Genomic DNA, 23765 nt, shown 5'->3' on the forward strand with positions numbered 1-23765 from the left:
GATCACAACAGGTTGGGGGTTGCTATCGGAAAACGCACAATCTCCAATTGGCTAGTAGATTGCATTTCCTTCACTTACGCCCAAGCTGGGTTGACTTTGGAGGGCCATGTCACGGCTCAGAATGTCTGAGCCATGGCTGCGTCAGTGGCTCATCTGAAGTCAGCTTCTATTGAAGAGATTTGCAAGGCTGCGTCGTGGTCATCTGTCCACACATTCCCATCTCACTACTGCCTACAGCAGAATACCCGACGCGACAGTCGGTTTGGGCAGTCGGTGTTACAGAATCTGTTTGGGGTTTAGAATCCAACTCCACCCTCCTAGGCTCATCTCTGTTCTGTTCCAGGCTGCACTCTCACTTAGTTGTGTTTGTTTTCAGGTCAATCTCAGTTATTATTGACCATTGTTCATTGTTTTGTGTGAGCCTGGGTGCTAGGGATACCCCATGCGTGATGATGTCCAGCCTGCTTGTCCTCGGAGAAAATGAAGATACTTACCTATAGCAGGAATTCTCCGAGGACAGTAGGCTGGACATCATCACAACCCTCCCTCCTCCCCTTTGGAGTTGTTCTTTTCTTCTTTGCTTGTTATATAACTGAGGGAAGTGCCCGGGCGTCGCGGGCAGGAAGTCACTCGCACATGCACGGTGTGTTGTCTCCGCGCCCGTCGCACTGCTTCTAGAAGCTTTTAAAGTTTTTTTTCTTTAAATTCCGGAGCTCCTGGGCCGTCGCGGACGACGACCCATGCGTGATGATATCCAGCATGCTGTCCTCGGAGAATTCCTGCTACAGGTAAGTATCTTCATTTTACTGTTGAATTTGATAAAAACTGAAATAGACAACAAAATGAGTCCTTTACCAAATGTAAGTTGTGTGTTAAGTGATGTGTTGGAACCTGTACGACAGAGGAGGGGTGGAGAAGATAGGCTCTATCCAAACAATGGGGGAGACGTATAAAAGGATGTGCAACCACGTTTGTGACTCGCTGCACCACCATTTGCTCGTTGAAGAGAAGGAATTGTGTATTCCCCAGTGCTTTATCTTCTAGTGTGTTAACTACCTAAACACCGGATATACCTTTGGAAGACTCCTGAAGAAGGCGCTACGGCGCCGAAACACGGCTGTGTTGAGTCAACCATTTGCAATAAATGCCATTGGTTGGTTAAATATACGTCTCCCCCATTGTTTGGATAGAACCTATCTTCCCCACCCCTCCTCTGTTCCCTCCTACTTGTTTCGTGGGGATCAAGTGCACCGCCACACTCTGTGTGGTTTTTCTCTAACCTGTACGACAGCACAAGAGACGTTTGGATGTCATTTTGGATGTGATAGTAACATAGTAGATGACGGCAGAAAAAGACCTGCACGGTCCATCCAGTCTGCCCAAGAAATGTGCCACTTTTTTGTGTATACCTTACCTTGATTTGTACTTGTCTTTTTCAGGGCACAGACCGTACAAGTCTGCCCAGCACTATCCCCGCCTCCCACCATTGGCTCTGGCACAGACCATATAAGTCTGCCCAGCACTATCCCCGCCTCCCAACCACCAGCTCCACGGCTCTGTTATCCAATCTCGGCTAAGCTCCTGAGGATCCATTTCTTCTGAACAGGATTCCTTTATGTTTATCCCACGCATGTTTGAATTCCGTTACCGTTTTCATCTCCACCACCTCCCGCGGGAGGGCATTCCAAGCATCCACCACTCACTCCGTGAAAAAATACTTCCTGACATTTTTCTTGAGTCTGCCCCCCTTCAATCTCATTTCATGTCCTCTCGTTCTACCGCCTTCGTATCTCCGGAAAAGGTTCGTTTGCGGATTAATACCTTTCAAATATTTGAACATCTGTATCATATCACCCCTGTTTCTCCTTTCCTCCAGGGTATACATGTTCAGGTCAGCAAGTCTCTCCTCATAGGTCTTGTAACGCAAATCCCATACCATTCTCGTAGCTTTTCTTTGCACTGCTTTGATTCTTTTTACATCCTTAGCAAGATACGGCCTCCACAACTGAACACAATACTCCAGATGGGGCCTCACCAATGACTTATACAGGGGCATCAACACTTCCTTTCTTCTGCTGGTCACACCTCTCTCTATACAGCCTAGCAATCTTCTAGCTACAGCCACCGCCTTGTCACACTGTTTTGTCGCCTTCAAATCCTCAGATACTATCACCCCAAGATCCCTCTCCCCGTCCATACCTATCAGACTCTCGCCGCCTAACACATACGTCTCCCGTGGATTTCTATTCCCTAAGTGCATCACTTTGCATTTCTTGGCATTGAATTTTAATTGCCAAACCTTAGACCATTCTTCTAGCTTCTTCAGATCCTTTTTCATGTTTTCCACTCCCTCCGGGGTGTCCACTCTGTTACAGATATTAGTATCATCCGCAAATAGGCAAACTTTACCTTCTAACCCTTCTGCAAGGTCACTCACAAATATATTGAACAGAATCGGCCCCAGCACCGATCTTTGAGGCACTCCACTACTCACCTTTCCCTCCTCCGAGCGAACTCCATTCACCACCACCCTCTGGCGTCTGTCCGTCAACCAGTTCACCACTTCGGGTCCTATCTGCAACCCATCCAGTTTATTTAAAAGCCTTCTGTGGGGAACCGTGTCAAAAGCTTTGCTGAAATCTAAGTAGATTATGTCCATAGCTCGTCCCTGATTCAATTCTCCTGTCACCCAATCAAAGAACTCAATGAGATTCGTTTGGCACGATTTCCCTTTGGTAAAACCATGTTGTCTCGGATCTTGCAACTTATTGGCTTCCAGGAAATTCACTATCCTTTCCTTCAGCATCGCTTCCATTACTTTTCCAATAACCGAAGTGAGGCTTGTAGTTTCCAGCTTCTTCCCTATCACCACTTTTGTGAAGAGGGACCACCTCTGCCGTTCTCCAATCCCTCGGAACCTCTCCCTTCTCTAAGGATTTATTAATCTTTAAGAGGACCCGCCAGAACCTCTCTGAGCTCCCTCAATATCCTGGGGTGGATCCCGTCCAGTCCCATGGCTTTGTCCACCTGTAGCTTTACAAGTTGTTCATACACACTCTCTTCTGTAAATGATGCTGTATCCGCTCCATTTTCATTTGTACTTTTTCCAGTCCATCGCGGTCCTGCTCCAGGATTTTCTTCTGTGAAAACAGAAGTATCTATTTAGCAAATTTGCTTTTTCTTCATCACTATCTACATAGCGGTTCTCAGTAACTTTTAGTCTCACAATTCCCTTTTTAGTCATTCTCCTTTCACTAATATACCTGAATAAATTTTTGTCACCCCTCCTTACATTTCTAGCCATTTGTTCTTCCGCTTGCGCATTCGCCAGACGTATCTCTCTTGGCTTCTGTCAGTTTCATCCGGTATTCCTCCCCGTGTTCCTGTTCTTGATTTTTTGTGTATTTCTGGAACGCCAACTCTTTAGCCTTTATTTTCTCAGCCACTTGTTTGGAGAACCATATGTTTCCTTTTTCTCTTGCTTTTATTTACTTTCCTTACATAAAGGTTCATGGCCTTATTTATAGCTTCTTTCAGCCTTGACCACTGTCCTTCCACTTCTTGTACTTCCTCCCAGCCCATCATCTCCTTCCTCAGGTATTCCCCCATTTTAGTAAAGTCAGCATGCTTGAAATCCAGGAGTTTTGAGTGGCTGCCCTCTACTACAGCCGTCATATCAAACCAACCGTTTGATGGTCACTGTTGCCCAGGTGGGCACCCACTCGGACATTTGACACGCTATCCCCATTTGTGAGCACCAGATCCAGCGTCGCTCCCTCCCTCCATCTATCATTACAAGAAGAGGTTGGACACACTGTGAGAACTTGTTTCTTTTATTTGCATATGATAGCCAAACTAAACCTTTGGTGAGTACTTATGATTTTATGATTCTAGTTCAATGTTTGATTTTGACCAGATTGGATTATTGTAATGCCCTTTATTGGGGCATGGTGAAATCAAGGGTTAAAGCACCTCAAGTGATTCAGAACTCAGCGACTAGAGTGATTAATGGGAGCAGCAGGTTGGAACACATTACACCAAAGTTAAAACAATTAGATTGATTGCCTGTAATATACTGGATTCAGTACAAGATTTTGGTTTTGAAATATCAAGGTTTATATTGTTTGGTACCATGGTACTTGAAACAAGTGGTAAAATTTTATAAGGTACCGTGTCAATTGAGATCTGATACTGAAAGGTGTGTGTCTGTACCAGATTGGAATAAGATCCGTTATGTTGAAACAGAGGCATGTGTATTTCCCATATCAAGTCCTTTACTATGGAAAAAGCTTCCAGGTTATATTAACTTTTGTCCATCTCTGCAGCAGTTTAAGAAAATGTTAAAACATTTGCATTTACAAGCTGTCTCTAGTGTGTAAGATTATGCTTTTCTGTCTGTCTGTTATAATTGAGAAATAGGTTTTTTGGCTTGTTATTTTATGTATATTTTCTCAGAAGCCACTTAGTTTTAAGGGCATAAGTTTTAAATAAATCACATCTCTCTTGGAATATTCTGTCTTCTGCATTTTCACACTATTTTTGAAGATACTTGCTCTGAACTATGTGCTCCTGAGTGACTGTTGATTTTCCCCCAGATTCTATTTAGAAACTGCCCTGTTTACTTTTTAAAAGGTTAGAGCCGGCAGCCTGGCCCCACCTTTTTGTTACAGTGGGACCCATCCTTTCAAAATAGGCTCTCCCTTCCCTAGGATGTTGCCCAGTTCCTAACAAACCTGTATCTCTCCTCAATTGTCTTATTCATGCTTTGAGACTTGGAAAGCGCTGTCTACCCTTTGAGTCCTACACATGGAACAAGGGAGTATTTCTCAGAATATTGTGCTGGAATTTAAAAAATAAAAGAAAATAAATTTAGCTTCCATAACCTCCCTTCTGCACTTTCCTCTGTCGTTAGTACCCACATATAACAAGATAGCCAGTTCCTTCCAATCCTTTCTCAATCCTATCTAGGTGATACAAGACCTACTATCTTTGCTACAGGTAGGCAACCAGTCTTCATGCCCATAAGACACCCAGCTGTCTACTTTTCTACCAACTACAAGGGCTGTCCTAACCCTGGACACATGCCCCTGGAGACGCATCTTTAGTTTGTATATTGCATCACCTGAAGATCAGGTCCTGGCTATAGGATTACTCCTCCCACACCAAGGTGATGCTGTCTTACCAGATGACCTTCCTCCACCAAGGCAGCACATAAGCTGCTAGACTGATTGTGGGAGCTGTCTACTTAGTTCCTGAATGTCTCTGCTTTGTACCTCTGTATGGCTCAGCTCCTTCAGCTTCCAGAGATTGGATTCATTCTCTGAGAGCAAGGAGCTTTTTTCAACAAATGCATACATATGACCTATTACCATGCACTTTGTGTAGAAAAGACTGCAGAGCCCCCATCTTGCATCTTATAATTGGTTAGTTATTAGTTGATTAATTGCTAAGGAAGTAGAGATAAATGAACAAATATGAAGTCTCTTAGGATTATTATGTATATTTTATGCTAGTTTATATTTGATTCTCAATGAAGTGCTGAGGACCTAGAATTAATCATTTGCTGTTGTAAATCTCCAATTAAAATCCACAGTGAAAAAAAAACTCCTCCTATCTTCTAAATTGGCTTAAAAGCCCACAAATCAAAGATTGATCCTGGGATATGTAGGAGTTAGGGGAGCAGGATGGGAATAACAGTAATAGAAAGATTTTAAACTAGGCTATTACTTGGCTTACTTTTAAATTAATATAATTTATCTGTTTGGTATACAATCTTCCTTTTCCCCCAGATAAGATGCAACTTCCCAGCATGTAATACTAATATTTTTTGTTGGTTTATCAGCAATGGTAGGTCAGGTTTGAGGATAAATCTTTAATCTTAGAGAATGCTCCTTTATTTGTAGCTACTTCAGTTGAAATCTGTTTGACGTCCCCCTGCATATGTTCTTTCTTTTGTGATTCTTAGATACTTGGTGAAGTTTCACTGCTGAACAAAACAGTACAGACTTTAGATGTCACACGCTGTGGAAAATTGGTGGCTGTTGCTGGAGTTGGAGGAAATCTTCACATTGCTGAGTTATGCTGAAGTATTAAGGTTAAAAAGGAGAAACACTTAAAAATGGACAAGTACAAGTCTTGCCTCATCCATTTCTAATAAAGCCTTCCATACCCTGCATTATTTGTTAAAAAGAGTCTGTGTCATCTTTAAATGGAGTTCAGGGTATACAAAAGCCAAATTTCTAATTGCTGTTCAACCCCCAATTTTTTGTTAATTTTATTGTGCTTTCCTTTACTGTTTTCTTTCTTTTACAGAATCACTGACATGTCCTAAGTTATCTGAGTAAAAACACTAACATTTGTGTGGTGTTCCACACATCATATATTTGCCTCAACAACACTAACTTTTTTTTATATATATTCACATCTTCTTCCACATAGTAAGGTGAGGCTTCTTGTCTATGACTGTACCAGTAGCAGTAATGGGTAAGGGACTATAGGAGAGCCCTTGTTTTCTACCAATCTGTTACTTCCACCCTACACACATAGAGCTACTATTTAATTATTTTTAATCTGAATAGTTTGAATGATGTGCTACTGTATATATTTTGTATATGGAAAAAAAACTAGCGGTATCTTGTATAAATATAAGTGAATATGCATTTACTGAAAGTGAATTGATGGTTACAAATGTAAAATGCATATATGTATGTGTTGACTTGTAAAGGCTATTGGTTTTGGGAAATGGAGGGCATGTAAAGGTGAAAGTATAGTTTAGTCCAGGGTATTTTTCAGCAAGGTATAAAAGATATGGATTTAACATAAAGAGAGGTTAAGGAGAATGAATAAAGAAAAGAGTACAGAATTAAGTATTCTAAAATGTATGGTTGAATAAAGGATGGTAAAGGAAATGATAGCCTATTGCATTTTTTTAAGAGCTGAAAGTAAGTGATAAAAAAGAATGAATAAAAATAAATGAGATGGAAGGTGGCAAAAGAGGAGAACTTCATTTTATATAAGGTTTCTATGCTGTATATACTGTATAAGGTTATTTCATAATTCATTATCTCTGCAGGGTAAAACCAACACTAGAACCTTCAGAAACAGGAAATGCAGTTAGCAATATAATCTGACCATTCTCCAGCTCTAGTATTCTCTCAGTTGAGAACTTTCAACGCTTGTAAAAATGATTGTAATGTGTCTTTTATATCTGGGTGGGATTATCTACATTTATATGAAGAACAAATCCAACAAGAAATGAACTGAGTGAAATAAGTCAAAATTTCTATTATTATTTCATTCTCTTCACCAGTCTGGACACTAAGAATATGCCACAGCTATACCTAATTGGATGGGAAACAGTACAGCCTATAAGGCTCCTCTTTCAAAAGATGTACATGTAGCTTTGCCTTGCCCTTTTCCTTGATGGAATTATCCATTGCTGCCCATACAAGTTCTTCCTGCTGGATCTTCCTTTGGAGTTGCCATCTTCCTCAGTTCTTTTGGGCTGGAGCCTTTATTTTTAAAGATTTTGGTGAAACTGTTAGAATTATGTAAAACACTAACTAGTACAAAATGTAAAGGTTTTATCTCATACAGTTGCATCAGTGTACACCTGCTTATTTTCTGCAAATGTCACCATAGCTCACAGTGTTCTCCCCACCCCCTTGGATGATATCACCAAATTTGATGTCTTGACCCTACCTAAGCTCTGCCCCTTTTATACAGACACGCCCACTGCCCTGCCTTATTTGAATAGCCCCATCTCGAACTCCACCCCCATTTTGCATGGCCCCACCCCAAACCTGGCACCTTTTGGTGATATCATAGCCATGTCCCCTTTTCAAGATGACGGCCACCACTGTATGCATCATGTCACTTCCTGGTTCCACTACTAGCTGCCATATTGGATGGAGTCATGTGATGAGAAGTGACATCAAAAACCCCACAACACTGCCCCCTACTGCCTCGGCGGAATTTAGTCATGCATGCGCACCTTAACCTTTTTTTTCTCACTGGAAAAGAAAATAGATCTTTTTCTTACATTTTTTTTCTTTCAGTTGGATACCTTGTACTTAATTTTAAAGCTGTTTCTTCACTTTTTTTTTTCACAGGAAAAAATACGCATTTGTTTTTCAAAAGGGCACATTTTTAAAGCTGGATCATCTGCTTTTTAAGAACAGCAGAGCTGTTTGGTTTTTTGTCCAGCAAAGCAAACTATTCTCTGTCTGTGTGAGATCAGGGTCTGTAGCCTGGTGTTTGCTTTTTTCACACTGTCTGTATGAGATCAATAGGGTCTGCTCCTGCCACCCACAACCCCCTCCCCTTCCTCCTAGCTAGCAACAAAATGTAAAACAACTAAAACGTAAAAGTCATTACCGTTTTAGAAAAAACAAAGGATGCACTAAAAAAAAAAGATGCACATGTTCGGCGCGGTATTCAAACGTCGGATGCATTAAAGTATCGTTAATCTGGTGTAATCTCCACCAGCGGTATAGGAAACGCATGTGCACAATCACCAAACCTATGACTTGCCCAAAGACGCAGCGCCGCTCACCCCCATTTCTCATCAGTCAGCTGATATCGGAGAGTGCAGTTGAAAGTGTGCATCACAAAAATAGCCTTCCATTTTGGCCATTATTCACACCCAAATAATAAAAACGTCTTTTTTAGCCGTGCTTGACAGCTAAGAGATCTGGAAGTCTCTGAGCAAATCACAGCGCGTTTAGCTCAGCTAAACGCGCTGTGATTGGCTCAGAGACTTCCAGGTCTCTCAGCTGAGTGAAGCATGGCCAAAAAGGAAGTTTTTATTATTTGGCCAAAATCGAAGGCTATTTTTGTGATGCACGCTTTCAACTGCACTCTCCGATATCAGCTGATTGAAAACCCAGCCAAAATGGAAGGCTATTTTTCTGATGGACGCTTTCAACTGCACTCTCCGATATCAGCTGATTGAAAAATGGGGAGGTGAGCGGCACGGCGTCTTCGGGCAGCGTATATGACATATGTTTTTGACAATTTTTCGATCTAGCGCAGCCCCAACGAGAGGTACAACCTCTCGTTAAATTTTCCGGCGATTTCCACCGTTAAGGCAATAGGAAAAGGTTAGTGCATCTCATTACAATAGGGTTTCTGCACAATTTGCTCATCTGCTACCGCCGTCGGAAAATGGCCTTTAGTGCATGCCACGGTTTAAAACTTCTTCGTTAAAGGCTCGTTTAGTGCATCTGGCCCTGAATGCTTTATTTTGCTTTTAGCAGTGTTCACCTCATAAACATTCAAGTTACAGATAAGCAAACCTCTCCACTTAGAATTCCACACCCCTACCCCACTTCCTTCTCTAGCCAGCCCCCACTGATTTTGTCTTTAATTTTAATTTCTTTTCATTAGAGGAGTTTATGATAGAAAGGACAAGATTACTGGCTGATATGGTAGGTAGGTTTGTTTGTTGGTAGGGCTGACCCTGACTCTCTGTAAAGATCTAATGGCATCTTGTGATAAGAAGTTGCATCAGTTTTACATCAGTAGCCAAGATCCTTAAGCTACAGGGACAGAAACTCTAGTTTAACCATGGGAATGTAGTTATTGCAAGCAGATATTATTAACCAAGATGGGCATGGCTTCTGATAATCATGTAATTGACCTTATACAGTCTCCATTAACTGACGTTAGGCTTACTTGAAGTAATCAGTCATAGTCCTCTGTACACTCTTGTGTCTGTGAGTTCCATAGACTATGTCTGCCAGGCGGTAAAAACTGTCATAGCACTGACATCAAGTGGCCTCCAGATAGGCCCGCACAGTGTTGAGACTCTCCAGCGCTCTTGCAAAAGTGACAGGAGGAGGATGTTGAATTTCGTCAGCATGTGCCTCGCTGCTCATTTCTTCATCTGTTCCATCATCAGCCATTGTTGCCTGCGTGTAGGCGCATATCTGGACATCAGTGCTGTCGTCAGCTGTTTGTAGATCGTAATCAACAGCTACATAGTGATGAAACTCCTCTTCAGTAACATCGGCTGGAATGTCAATAGCCTGCTCATCTGACGGGTTTGCAACAGCTGCATCTGTTTCATCCCTCTCCACATCCCTAACAAAGCTTGCCCGCTTGTAGCAGTTCATAATGGTTGCCTGTGTAACATGATTCCAGGCTTCTTTCTGCATATGTAGGGAATCCAACAGTGATAGATTACGAGCCAGTTCAACAGCACATTTATCCTTGCCATTCTGGCCATCCATAACGCTCATCAGAGAACATAGCACAAGAGCCCGATAATGTTGTTTGAAATTGGCTATTATGCCTTGATCCATAGGTTGGATCAGAGAGGTAGTATTTGGTGGCAGGAAGACCACCTTGACGTTAGACAGCCTGACATCATCACTGTGTGCAGCACAATTATCACAAAGCAACAAAATCTGACGCTTTTGTGCCCGCATTCTAGTGTCTAACTTCTTTAGCCACTGCTTCCAAATTTCCCCAGTCATCCATGAATTTGCATTAGCCTCGTATGACACAGGAAGTCGCTTTACTTTCTTGAAGCAATGGGGCTGTTTGCTCTTTCCAATGATGAGTGGTTCCAACTTAAGCACATAAGCACCCTCATACTGGGAAAAGACCAAGGGTCCATCAAGCCCAGCATCCTGTCTCCGACAGCAGCCAATCCAGGCTTCAAGAACGCGGCAACCCCCCCCCCCAAAAAAAAAAAAAATTAATAATGGTCAATGGACTTTTCCCTCAGGAATCTGTCCAAACCCCCTCACTCCCATCCATAGTGCAGCAAAGGTGGATCATCAGTCTGCCCTTTGACGTTTTACTTCCCGTAGTTTCGGCTTGTTTGAATGCAAGTGTTCCATCAGGAATCGCTCGCCAGTAGACACCGTTTTCATCAGCATTGAAAATGTCACGAGGTGCAAACTCGTTCAAGATGGTAGGAAGAACTGAAACAACCCAATTTTCAGCAGCAAAGTCATCAGCGTCTTGTTTTTCACCATGCTGTTTCTTGAATTTTATGTTGTTCCTCTCCTTACATCTTTCCAACCATCCAACAGTGGCTTTGAATTCAGTTAGTCCAAGACTTTCAGCTAGCTGATTAGCTTTCTTCATAAGCAGTGGACCACTGACAGGAAACTTGTCTGCTCCTGACTTGAGAAAACCACCGAAGAAGAGCATCTTCTACATCCTCAGCTTTACCCGCCTGTTTGTTTCCTCTGTGGATTTGTATTGTTTTGCCAGTCTTCCAGAACCTGGTCTTTCTGCTTCAAGATACATGAAATTTGACTGGGATTGACACTATATTCTTTTGCAATAGATGCTTGATTTTGTTTGTTTTCTAATTTTTTAAGAACTTCTATTCGTTCAGCCAGTGTTAGTCTTACAGTTGCGTGTCGACGATGACTCCAGTGTACACTCTAATAACATTCTTTCACTTATTCTGCCTGTGGCAGTTATCCAACGAGATTTCAAATTTACCGCCCCTTTGTCACGTGCCAATCGGCTTCCATATTCCGTGCGTGCACTTATGCGGAGTCTTTCCTGCAGAGGAGCGGTCTTAAGTGCAAGATTCGCGTATATGCATGGTTTATCAGTGGTGCGCTAAACCGAAGTTTGTCCCCATAGAAATTGATGGCGCCAAAAACGGGACTGAAGTACGGCATGCAGTTAAACAGAGCATGCGCTTATCCGATTTGCACTTAAATGGAATGCACTGTACTTGCAATTGTCTAGATGATGAAAATCCTGTTCAGTTTATTTTATTTATTTACTAGCCGTTAAGCCCGTTAAAACGGGCGCGTATTGGAATGTTTTTTTTTTCTGAAGGCCCCCCTCCCGTTGCAGCTGCAAGGCCCCCTGCCATCCTCCTTCCCTGCCAGCTCCAAGGCCCCCTCTGTCCCTCCCTCCCAGCTCCAAGGCTCCAGTCCTCCCCCCTTCCCGGCTGCATGGCCCCCTGCCCGCCCTCCCTCCCTCCCAGTTCCAAGGCCCCAGGCCCTCCCCCCCCCCAGCTTCCAAGGCCCCCTGCTCTCCCTCACAACTGTAAGGGGCCCCATTACCTCACAACTGTAAGGGCCCCCCTGCCCTCCCTCCCAGTTCCAAGGCCCCCTGCCCCCCCCTGTGCCTTCTTCCCAGCCAGCTGGAAGGCCCCCTTCAGTCCAGCCCTCCCAGCTCCAAGGCCCCCCTCCTTCTGAGACCTCCCATGTCCCCTCCCCCCCAAGGTAGCCGCTACCGCCCCCCCCCCACCCCGGAGTCGCCCCGCCCCCCCTTCACCCGGCCCGGGCCCTCTCTTCGTTATTCAACTTACAGCAGCGCCAAAACAGCAGCAAGCAGCAGCTCCTGTTGGCCTTCCTTCACTGCCTGTGCCTCGCCCTTGTGTGACGTCACGTTGGCGAGGGCGGGGCACAGGCAGGGAAGGAAGGCCGACGGGAGCTGAAGCTGAGCTGCTTGCTGCTGTTTCGGCGCTGCTGTAAGTTGAATAACGAAGAGAGGGCCCGGGCCGGGTGAAGGGGGGGTGGTGGCGACTCCGGGGGGGGGGCTGTAGCGGCTACCTTGGGGGGGGGAGTGGTAGCGACGTCAGCGGTTCCCTCCCTCCCCTTCCATGCAGTTTCCCTCTCTGTCCCGCCCCCCTCCCCCCGTCATCACGTCGACGCGGGGGCGGGACAGAGAGGGAAGTCTCTACTGCACATTTGCAGGTGAGTTGGTCACTTGCCATTTAAAGGTTTGATTACATTTGTATCCCACATTTTCCCACCTCTTTGCAGGCTCAATGTGGCTTACAATACATGAATGGTGGAAATATATTAGAAAATAAACATTTAGTGTTACAGAAGGATCTTGGTCAACATGATAATGATAAAACATGATAATAGTGTTACAAGCAGATATTGCAAGAAGTCCTGAATATATGTGGGGGAGTTGTGTGTATTCACATTGGTTGATCTTTATGGTATGCCTTGTTAAAGAGGTGGGTCTTCAGTAGTTTGCGAAAGCTCGTTAGTTCGTGGATCGTTTTTAAGTTGCGCGGCAACGCGTTCCATAACTGTAAAGTAGGTAAAGTTTGAGGCGTGCATTAGTTTGTATTTTAGACCTTTGCAATTAGGGAAGTGCAGATTAAGCAATGTGCAGGATGATCTTTTGGCATTCCTGGGTGGTAAGTCTATCAAATCTGACATGTAGGCTGGTGCATCTCCGTGAATGATTTTGTGAACTAGGGAGCATATTTTGAACGTGATGCGTTCTTTAAGTGGGAGCCAGTGTAGTTTTTCTCGTAGGGGTTTAGCACTTTCATATTTTGTTTTACCGAATATGAGTCTAGCTGCAGTGTTGAACTAAAGAAAGTTTTTGACATAGTGGAAATGGAGAAACCAACATCCAAATAGTTATAACACGTTTGTTGATTTTTTTTGTTTTGTTTTATTTGCAACTTGTGAATATTTTGTTAAAGCATAATTGAAGACACAGGTAAGAATTTATGAAATGTTTATGGCTCCTTTTACAAAGCTGCACTACCGATTAGTGGAATGCTAAATGCAAGGAAACCTATCTATTCCCATGGGCTTCTTCACATTCAGCGTGCTGTTAAGGGTAGCACATCTCCAATTCATTTAGCAAATGTAAATTATATCTTTGGATTCTTTTTAGCAGTGGCTTATTTCCTCTCTTTTGTTTTCTTTACTTTTTTTTACCATGGAAAATAGCAAATAATTGTTTTAGTTGTTGGTCGCCGCATCTCAAGAAAGATATAGTAGAATTGGAAAAGGTGCAGCGAAGGGCGACTAAAATGATAGCGGGGATGGGACGACTTCCCTATGAAGAAAGACTAAGGAGGCTAGGGCTATACAGCTTGGAGAAGAGACGGCTGAGGGGAGACATGATAGAGGTATATAAAATAATGAGTGGAGTGGAACAGGTGGATGTGAAGCGTCTGTTCACGCTTTCCAAAAATACTAGGACTAGGGGGCATGCGATGAAACTACAGTATAGTAAATTTAAAACAAATCAGAGAAAATTTTTCTTCACCCAACGTGTAATTAAACTCTGGAATTCGTTGCCGGAGAAAGTGGTGAAGGCGGTTAGCTTAGCAGAGTTTAAAAAGGGGTTGGACGGATTCCTAAAGGACAAGTCCATAAACCGCTACTAAACAGACTTGGAAAAATCCAAAATTCCAGGAATAACATGTATAGAATGTTTGTACGTTTGGGAAGCTTGCCAGGTGCCCTTGGCCTGGATTGGCCGCTGTCGTGGACAGGATGCTGGGCTCGATGGACCCTTGGTCTTTTCCCAGTATGGCATTACTTATGTATTTCTTATGTTCATTTTGAACTATGTAAAGCATACAGCTAATATTTTAGCAAACAACTAAGCTGAAAGCAGCACTTCCTGTTTAATAAGTGCTTGAATAAGGAGAAAATAAGAAGGTATTTAAATTAGTTTAGGAAAAGTTTAAGGGGTCTGAGTGTGTCCCATGGTAGTGCCTTTGAGTATGCGGTAAAAGAGTCCCTTATTGTGAACACGATTCTATATTCAGAGCGGGAGAGTAAGAGAAAGGGGAAGGGATTGAGATATGGTAATAGGAAAACCAAAGACAGAAAATAAATTTCTCTGTAATACTACTAGGACTGGCCTGGTGGCTCAGTGACATTGCTGCGTACTGAGCAAAGGATCTAGGCTTGACTCCTGGTTCAAGTTGTCTGTGGGCAGATGGTATGCTGTAGAGGCAGCATTTGCAATCCCTGGAGGGGAGTCATTTTACTATGCAGCGGTAGGGCTAATGCACCAGTAGCATGCTCTAAATCAGCACTACTGCAGGGGTAGCGCAGGCGCCCTACAGTAGTTTGAAGTTGGCACGCGCTGTTTCCCGTGGTAGAAAATATTTTTATAATTTCTATCACAGGGGGGCATTCCTGGTAGTACTCGGAAGCACAGTCACATTGGTGAGCTGCATGATTACCACCAGGGCCGGTCTTAGGGCGAGGCAACTGCAAAGGGCCTCGCGCTCAAGGGGGCCCCGCGTGGCATGCCTCCACCCTGCCCCCGACCGCCCGAGTTCCAGTCCCCCTCCCTCTGAATTTTAAAAGTTACCTCGGGTTACAGGCAGCAGCAGGAGTGAAAAGCGTGCAAGCTGCTCGGCACTTCAGGAGCCTTCCCTTCCCTCTCTCAGCTCTGGTCCCGCCCTCATGGAAACAGGAAATGAGGACGGGACCAGAGCTGAGAGAGGGAAAGGAAGGCTCCTGAAGCGCCGAGCAGCTCGCACGCTTTTCACTCCTGCCGCTGCCTGTAACCTGACGAGGTAACTTTTAAAATTCAGAGGGAGGGGGACTGGAGCTCAGAGGGAGGCCGCAGAAGGAGGGGGGCCTTGGAGCTGGGAGGGAGGCCGAGGGGCCATGGAGCTGGGAGGGAGGGGGAGGCCTTGGAGCTGGGAAGGAGGGAGCAGCCTTGGAGCTGGGAAGGGGTCCTGGAGCTTGGAGGGGATGGCCTGGGAGCTTGGAGGGAGGGGTGGCCAGCCCTGGAACTGGGGTGGAGCTAGGGTGGGGCGGGCTAGGGTGGGGCCCCATCAAATTGGTCTGCACAGGGCCCCGCACTTGCTAAGACCAGCCCTGATTACCACACGAGTAGTGCGTGATCCCTTACCACTAGGTCAATGAGTGGTGGCAAGGGCACAGGCAGTAAATAGCCATGCGCTACTTTTAATTTTAGTGCATGGCCATTTACTGCCTCTGTAAAGACCCTTTTCCTCAGCTGCAGTAAAAATTGTCCCAGTGTGCGCCAATTTCACACATTCATACTACCGCAGGGTACTTTTCAGCATTGCTTAGTAAAAGGACCCCTTAATGACCAAATTTAGGGCCTATGATTCCATGCTTCCAGAGAGAGTTCTGGTTCATGGCTCCCAACTGAAAACTATCATCACTGTAATGACTGGATTAAGTGAGTTAGGAGGGGGTATAAAGTAGGGAAAGAATCACCAAGTAGTTGGAAATGAAAACTAAGTACCCAGACTAAATTCCAGGCCTGCCTAGGGGGGGGGGGGGGGCAGGGGGCAAAATTCCTCTGGGCCCGGCCTCCAAGGGGGGCCTGGCACCAGGGTCTCTCTCTCTCTCCTGCTCCTGACGGGACCCAGGTGATCGCGTCCCAACAGGAGCAGGAGAGAGAAAACTCCAGCGCCAGGCCCCCTTGAAGGCTGAGGAGGAGCAGACACAGGGCTTCTGGCCGGAGCATCTGGTTTGGCTGGCAGGGGTCCCGGAATTGTGGATTTTTCCCAAGTCCATTTAGTAGCGGTTTATGGACTTGTCCTTTAGGAAACCGTCCAACCCCTTTTTAAACTCTGCTAAGCTAACCGCCTTCACCACCTTCTCCGGCAACGAATTCCAGAGTTTAATTATACGTTGGGTGAAGAAATATTTTCTCCGATTTGTTTTAAATTTACTACACTGTAGTTTCATCGCATGCCCCCTAGTCCTAGTATTTTTGGAAAGCGTGAATAGATGCTTCACATCCACCTGTTCCACTCCACTCATTATTTTATATACCTCTATCATATCTCCCCTCAGCCGTCTCTTCTCCAAGCTGAATAGCCCTAGCCTCCTTAATCTTTCTTCATAGGGAAGTCGTCCCATCCCCGCTATCATTTTAGTCGCCCTTCGCTGCACCTTTTCCAAGGCAAAGACTTTACTTTTTATTCTAATATACATCATACTTATTCCAGAGTAGACTATTTTGTAATCTCTAAAAGCATGACCTCAAATTTATTGGATGCAAAAAATTCATGATATTTCCATGCTCTGTTCAATTGGCAACCTCTGGTATGACGCAGAGAACATACAGATTAAACACGTCTTTATTTGGTGATGATTCTTTCTCCATCAGATTTGCACAGAATCTCTGGAATTTTTAAGAAGAAGCTGTTCTTCCTCCCCATCTTTGTCCTTTCCTATAATACAGGAAACCAGCAAAGCATGGTTAAGAGGAAAAACTGTCAGCTATGTAGCTCACCAATGATATGATGGACTTTTTAAAATTCTGTTTCATTACCAACGATTTCTGCTCGACAATTGGCTACATTGTGACAACCAATCTTGGAACAAGAGATTTTATATGCAATAAAATCAATGGCTTCAGCAAAATCACCATGTCCAGACAGTCTTCTGTCAAAGTTTAAAAGTTCTATAAAACCTTTTCTGATCTTGTATCACCTAAACTTCATCTTTTATACCAGAATATATTATCCAACCATCATTCTAAAGGTCAGCTTTTGGAGGCAAATATTATGGTTCTACCAAAGCCCTGTAAGCCACATTGAGCCTGCAAAAAGGTGGGATAATGTGGGGTACAAATGCAATAAATAAATAATCAAGATGCATAACTACCACCCAATACTGCTGTTAAATCTTGATTATAAAATTTTGGCCAAACTAATTGCTTTTCGACTAAAAAAAAGTGGCTCCATAATTTAAAAAAAATGTATTATAACATTTCACTTTATACATCAAAGATACAAATTTGACAGAAATCCAGAAAAAGTTTACGAAGGAAATTAAAAAATAAACCCATAATTAAATGTCCATACTAAGTATCCAATACAGTCCACAAAGGAGAGAGGATCATAAATAACTCCATAGGAAGCTGGAGAAAGAAATAATAAGAAAATAAAAGGAAAATGCCAGAGTTAATATCCCCACATCTAAATCATAATGCCTACATTAGGAAGCCATCATAGTGTTGCAGGAATTACCACTATTGTTAGCAGAATCTGTGGTACTTCAGGAGTCAAACACCACACACCAGAATGAGAGAGAAATCTTCTTCATTTTCCAGCAAAGTAGAACATCAGCACTAGGTCTCTCCTTCTCTTCTCTGTGTCTTGTGTCTCCTGTCTTGGTTTCTTCTCGTCTCAGCTCCTTCTCTAACGTAAGCTGCTTCTGCTCTCCTTTATATAGGGTCCTAAACCCTTCTAGCCCCCCTTTCTCACCAGATGGTAAGGAATAGATTGATTACCCTGTCTTGAACTAATTATCTCTACACATTTACTCAAAAATATCAGTTACATAGGTTTGAGATATTTCCTAAACTGACCTATGACCTGGGGCCTCTCAAACTAGACAATGTGGCACCTATCTCCTGCATTTTATTATTATTCACATAATCAGATTCCCGGTTAATTCATAACTTGAGCTGGGTTCATTAAGGGGCTAAGGGGCCAGTCTTGCTTAATGGCACACAGACATGGTTTGTTATTACTTTCAGAAGACCAGTCCTACACTTAGCTATAATCTATCAAGGAGAAGAGTTGACTTGTCCTGACCTCTTTCACCTATTAGCTTCATACACAGAAGCTAGGACTGTGGATAATTCAAACCAGATGATGACCTCTTAAACTGCAGACAAATCTCACTTGAAAGTCAGACACTGAATTGAAAAGATTTTTTACATAGAGAAATAAAACTTATTAATTAAACAGAATAAAACATATTTTTAAATAAGCAGAAATCAGAATTCCTTATAAGACAAAATCTAAATCATCTAGAATTATTTAAATCTACTCTATCTCCTTCTAAACAGCGTTCAGTCTAATCTTTTAAAACAGCTTGCTTGCTGATCCCCTCGAGATTGTCCACTATGCCTGCCTTACTTAGAATGGCATCCAGATGTGGTAAATAATACCTATGAACAATCCTTAACAATCCATCACTCAAAAAGGGACAAAGAAGGTTTCATTTCTCTCTGACCTTTCTAACCTCTAGTCTAGCAAAAGCTAGACATTTGAGTAATTAAAACCAGATGGCATTCTACCACTTGCAGGACTGAACTAAACTTAAACAGAATTAACAAATTAATATAATTTCTCTGCCCAGACTGCCTCAATAGTAGCCCTTGTGGTCTGTTTAGTTTGAAGAAAAATCTGCAACTGCAAAGGATTATAATATACATACTTAACATTCTGATAAGAAATAAAGCATTTAAAGGGAAAATGCAATTGAAAAGATACCCCCATAGCAAGAACTGATTGGCGCAAGGCCAGCAAAGTTTTACTGTGTACTGGGGCTTCCTCCCCCCTATAGTTTGCAGTATCCTGTGATTGACTCCTTGTAAGCTTTCCATATTGGCTTTTAGCTCTGAGCTAGGGCCAACCCTCACTCTCTGCCCCTGCAGGCTGTGTGTGAGAGCCCAGTCTTGCTAGCATGCTTTGTGATCAGCAGTTGTTATAAGGCTGATCCCCCCTTAATCTGCTGTAATTCCATCAAGACTTTTTCACCATCTCCCCAAGTCACTTCCCATTTATTTTCACTGAGTTTCTCCCCCTTATTCTCCTTTGAGTGTTACAGCTTTTCTTTTCAGCTGGGATGAGGTTATAGCTAACTCCTTGCCTCCGTAGTGGCTAGATACAGACTCTATATGCAGAAGGCAACAATTCTCTTCTAAGCAACTGAACTGTAAGTTGGATTTTCTTTATTATGAATACTACAATAAAGAAGATTTGCTTAAGAATTGAGAGTCTACTGGTAAAGCTTCTACTTGGAGATGGTTTAAGCTGGCTGTTGAAACTACTCTATACTTTGCCTAGAATAGCACAGTGAAAAATCTTGGACACTAAAGTAAAAACCTCAGGGGGAGTGAAAACTTCTGGCTACTCAGTGGATTCTACTGACAAAGATTTTAGTGGGCATATGCATTCAATTATATGCTTTCCCCAATGTGAAAGAAAGAGCAGAGTTACATGTGCATTGCTTAAAAACGTCTAATGTGTGACCTCAAGTACAAATTAAATCTGTAGAAGAACTGTGCAGTGAGAACTTCCTAAGCCTCAGTTATATCTCTATCAGACCAAATAAAAGTTTGTTAAAGTAATTTGCATTACTTAAAGTACTTGTGATGCAGGGTTCGAAATGCTTCAGTTGCTAGGCTTGTGGTGTCAGTTTGAGGGGAAGTCTGCACTCTGATAACACTTGCTGCTGGAGAGTTATATAGAAGACAGTTTTGATGCACTCAAGGAAACAAAAGTTTATCAAAGCTATAAAAAATGTATGACTTGAAACATTACTGTGTGAATTTAAGTGAGAGTTGTCTGTTTGAATGACTTGTAGAGCTTGTATTCAAGTCTATAAGAAAACATGTGTGCAGACTCTACTGGCTATTGCAGACAGTGTGGAGCCAGCTTCCCTGCAAACAAGGGCAAACCTGCATAATTAGATAAATCCATGTGCTTTTCACAAAGCAAGAATCTGTGCCCCTTCCCCCCACTGCCTGCAAGATACAAAGGAAAGGAATTTCCACGTAAGTGCTTCCTTGTCAAAGTGCTTGTGCAACAGGGGGAAGCAGAGAGCTGCATGCACCCCCCCCCCCCCCATCCTGCTGTTCTACTAATTAACATTTTGGCACAATGCCAAGGTTCTCTCTGCATAGTAACATAGTAGATGACGGCAGAAAAAGACCTGCACGGTCCACCCAGTCTGCCCAACAAGATAAACTCACATGTGCCATTTTTTTGTGTCTACCTTACCTTGATTTGTACCTGTCATTTTCAGGGCACAGACTGTATAAGTCTGCCCAGCACTATCCCCACCGCCCAACCACCAGCCCTGCCTCCCATCACCGGCTAAGCTTCTGGGGATCCCTTCCTTCTGAGCAGGATTCCTTTATGTTTATCCCACGCATGTTTGAATTCCATTACCACCACCTCCCGCGGGAGGGCATTCCAAGCATCCACCACTCTCTCCGTGAAAAAATACTTCCTGACATTTTTCTTGAGTCTGCCCCCCTTCAATCTTATTTCATGTCCTCTCGTTCTACCGCCTTCCCCTCTCCGGAAAAGGTTCGTTTGCGGATTAATACCTTTCAAATATTTGAACGTCTGTATCATATAGCATCGTGCATGAATAGGCATTTTTACATGGTATCTGCACCACCCGCGGGAGGTAGTGGAGATGAAAACGGTAACGGAATTCAAACATGCGTGGGATATGCATAAAGGAATCCTGTGTAGAAGGAATGGATCCTCAGAAGCTTAGCCGAAATTGGGTGGCGGAGCAGGTGGGGGGAAGAGGGGTTGGTGGTTGGGAGGCGAGGATAGTGGAGGGCAGACTTATACGGTCTGTGCCAGAGCCGGTGATGGGAGGCGGGACTGGTGGTTGGGAGGCAGGAAGTACTGCTGGGCAGACTTGTACGGTCTGTGCCCTGAATAAGGCAGGTACAAATCAAGGTAAGGTATACACATATGAGTTTGTCTTGTTGGGCAGACTGGATGGACCGTGCAGGTCTTTTTCTGCCGTCATCTACTATGTTACTATGTATCATATCACCCCTGTTTCTCCTTTCCTCCAGGGTATACATGTTCAGGTCAACAAGTCTCTCCTCATATGCCTTGTAACGCAAGTCCCATACCATTTTCGTAGCTTTTCTTTGCACCGCTTCCATTTTTTTAACATCCTTCACAAGATACGGCCTCCAAAACTGAACACAATACTCCAGGTGGGGTCTCACCAACGTCTTATACAGGGGTATTAAAACCTCTTTTCTTCTGCTGGTCACACCTCTCTCTATACAGCCTAGCAATCTTCTAGCTACGGCCACCGCCTTGTCACACTGTTTCGTCACCTTCAGGTCCTCAGATACTATCACCCCAAGATCCCTCTCCCCGTCCATACCTATCAGACTCTCCCCACCTAACACATACGTCTCCCGTGGATTTCTACTCCCTAAGTGCATCACTTTGCATTTCTTCACATTGAATTTTAATTGCCAAAAGTTAGACCATTCTTTTAGCTTCCGCAGATCTTTTTTCATGCTTTCCACTCCCTCCGGAGTGTCCACTCTGTTGCAAATCTTGGTGTCATCCGCAAAAAGGCAAACTACCTTCTAAGCCTTCGGCAATATCACTCACAAATATATTGAATAGAATCAGCCCCAGCACCAATCCCTGAGGCACTCCACTACTGACCTTTCTCTCCTCCGAGCGAACTCCATTTACCACCACCCTCTGGCGTCTGCCCGTCAACCAGTTCCTAATCCAGTTCATCACTTCGGGTCCTATCTTCAGCCCATCTAGTTTATTCAAGAGCCTCCTGTGGGGAACCGTGTCAAAAGCTTTACTGAAATCTAAGTAGATTATGTCCATAGCGCATCCTTGATTTAATTCTATGGTCACCCAGTCAAAGAATTCAATGAGATTCGTTTGGCACGATTTCCCTTTGGTAAAACCATGTTGTCGCGGATCTTGCAACTTATTTGCTTCCAAGAAATTCACTATCCTTTCCTTCAGCATCGCTTCCATTACTTTTCCAATAATTGAAGTGAGACTTACCTGCCTGTAGTTTCCAGCTTCTTCCCTATCACCACTTTTTATTTTTTTTATTTTATTGATAATACAACAATATACAAACATAACAAGATAATATCAGATATCGTCAACCTGTGTCTATTCTATAGTCCCGCTCCCTCCCTCCCTCCCTCCCTCAGTCAGTGGTGTTGATTCCCGCTCTTGAGATTGTTCATATGCTGACCAGATGTTTGTGAAAGTTCTCATGGTGCCTTTCCTCTTGGCGGTCAATTTCGACATCTGGTATAGAAAGTCTACTTTATGAGTTATCATTTGCAATGTACAGTGGTGGAAATAAGTATTTGATCCCTTGCTGATTTTGTAAGTTTGCCCACTGACAAAGACATGAGCAGCTCATAATTGAAGGGTAGGTTATTGGTAACAGTGAGAGATAGCACATCACAAATTAAATCCGGAAAATCACATTGTGGAAAGTATATGAATTTATTTGCATTCTGCAGAGGGAAATAAGTATTTAATCCCTCTGGCAAACAAGACCTAATACTTGGTGGCAAAACCCTTGTTGGCAAGCACAGCGGTCAGACGTCTTCTGTAGTTGATGATGAGGTTTGCACACATGTCAGGAGGAATTTTGGTCCACTCCTCTTTGCAGATCATCTCTAAATCATTAAGAGTTCTGGGCTGTCGCTTGGCAACTCGCAGCTTCAGCTCCCTCCATAAGTTTTCAATGGGATTAAGGTCTGGTGACTGGCTAGGTCACTCCATGACCCTAATGTGCTTCTTCCTTAGCCACTCCTTTGTTGCCTTGGCTGTATGTTTTGGGTCATTGTCGTGCTGGAAGACCCAGCCACGACCCATTTTTAAGGCCCTGGCGGAGGGAAGGAGGTTGTCACTCAGAATTGTACGGTACATGGCCCCATCCATTCTCCCATTGATGCGGTGAAGTAGTCCTGTGCCCTTAGCAGAGAAACACCCCCAAAACATAACATTTCCACCTCCATGCTTGACAGTGGGGACGGTGTTCTTTGGGTCATAGGCAGCATTTCTCTTCCTCCAAACACGGCGAGTTGAGTTCATGCCAAAGAGCTCAATTTTTGTCTCATCTGACCACAGCACCTTCTCCCAATCACTCTCGGCATCATCCAGGTGTTCACTGGCAAACTTCAGACGGGCCGTCACATGTGCCTTCCGGAGCAGGGGGACCTTGCGGGCACTGCAGGATTGCAATCCGTTATGTCGTAATGTGTTACCAATGGTTTTCGTGGTGACAGTGGTCCCAGCTGCCTTGAGATCATTGACAAGTTCCCCCCTTGTAGTTGTAGGCTGATTTCTAACCTTCCTCATGATCAAGGATACCCCACGAGGTGAGATTTTGCGTGGAGCCCCAGATCTTTGTCGATTGACAGTCATTTTGTACTTCTTCCATTTTCTTACTATGGCACCAACAGTTGTCTCCTTCTCGCCCAGCATCTTACTGATGGTTTTGTAGCCCATTCCAGCCTTGTGC

General features: G+C 43.7%; 1 protein-coding gene across 3 annotated transcripts in view; it reads left to right on the forward strand.

Moving 5' to 3' along the window:
* The window catches only part of LOC115467017 (cell division cycle 20.2, cofactor of APC complex-like), a 177004-nt gene extending 170112 nt beyond the window's left edge, over positions 1 to 6892 (forward strand). For all 3 annotated transcript variants that reach the window (XM_030198657.1, XM_030198659.1, XM_030198658.1), the window contains one exon: positions 5966 to 6892. In XM_030198657.1, coding sequence (XP_030054517.1) covers positions 5966 to 6085 — 120 coding nt within the window. In that variant the 3' untranslated portion in view covers positions 6086 to 6892. The remainder of the gene's footprint in view (positions 1 to 5965) is intronic.
* Positions 6893 to 23765: the final 16873 nt, after the last annotated feature.

The sequence above is a fragment of the Microcaecilia unicolor genome, chromosome 3 (assembly GCF_901765095.1).
Source record: "Microcaecilia unicolor chromosome 3, aMicUni1.1, whole genome shotgun sequence".
Lineage (NCBI taxonomy): Eukaryota > Metazoa > Chordata > Amphibia > Gymnophiona > Siphonopidae > Microcaecilia > Microcaecilia unicolor.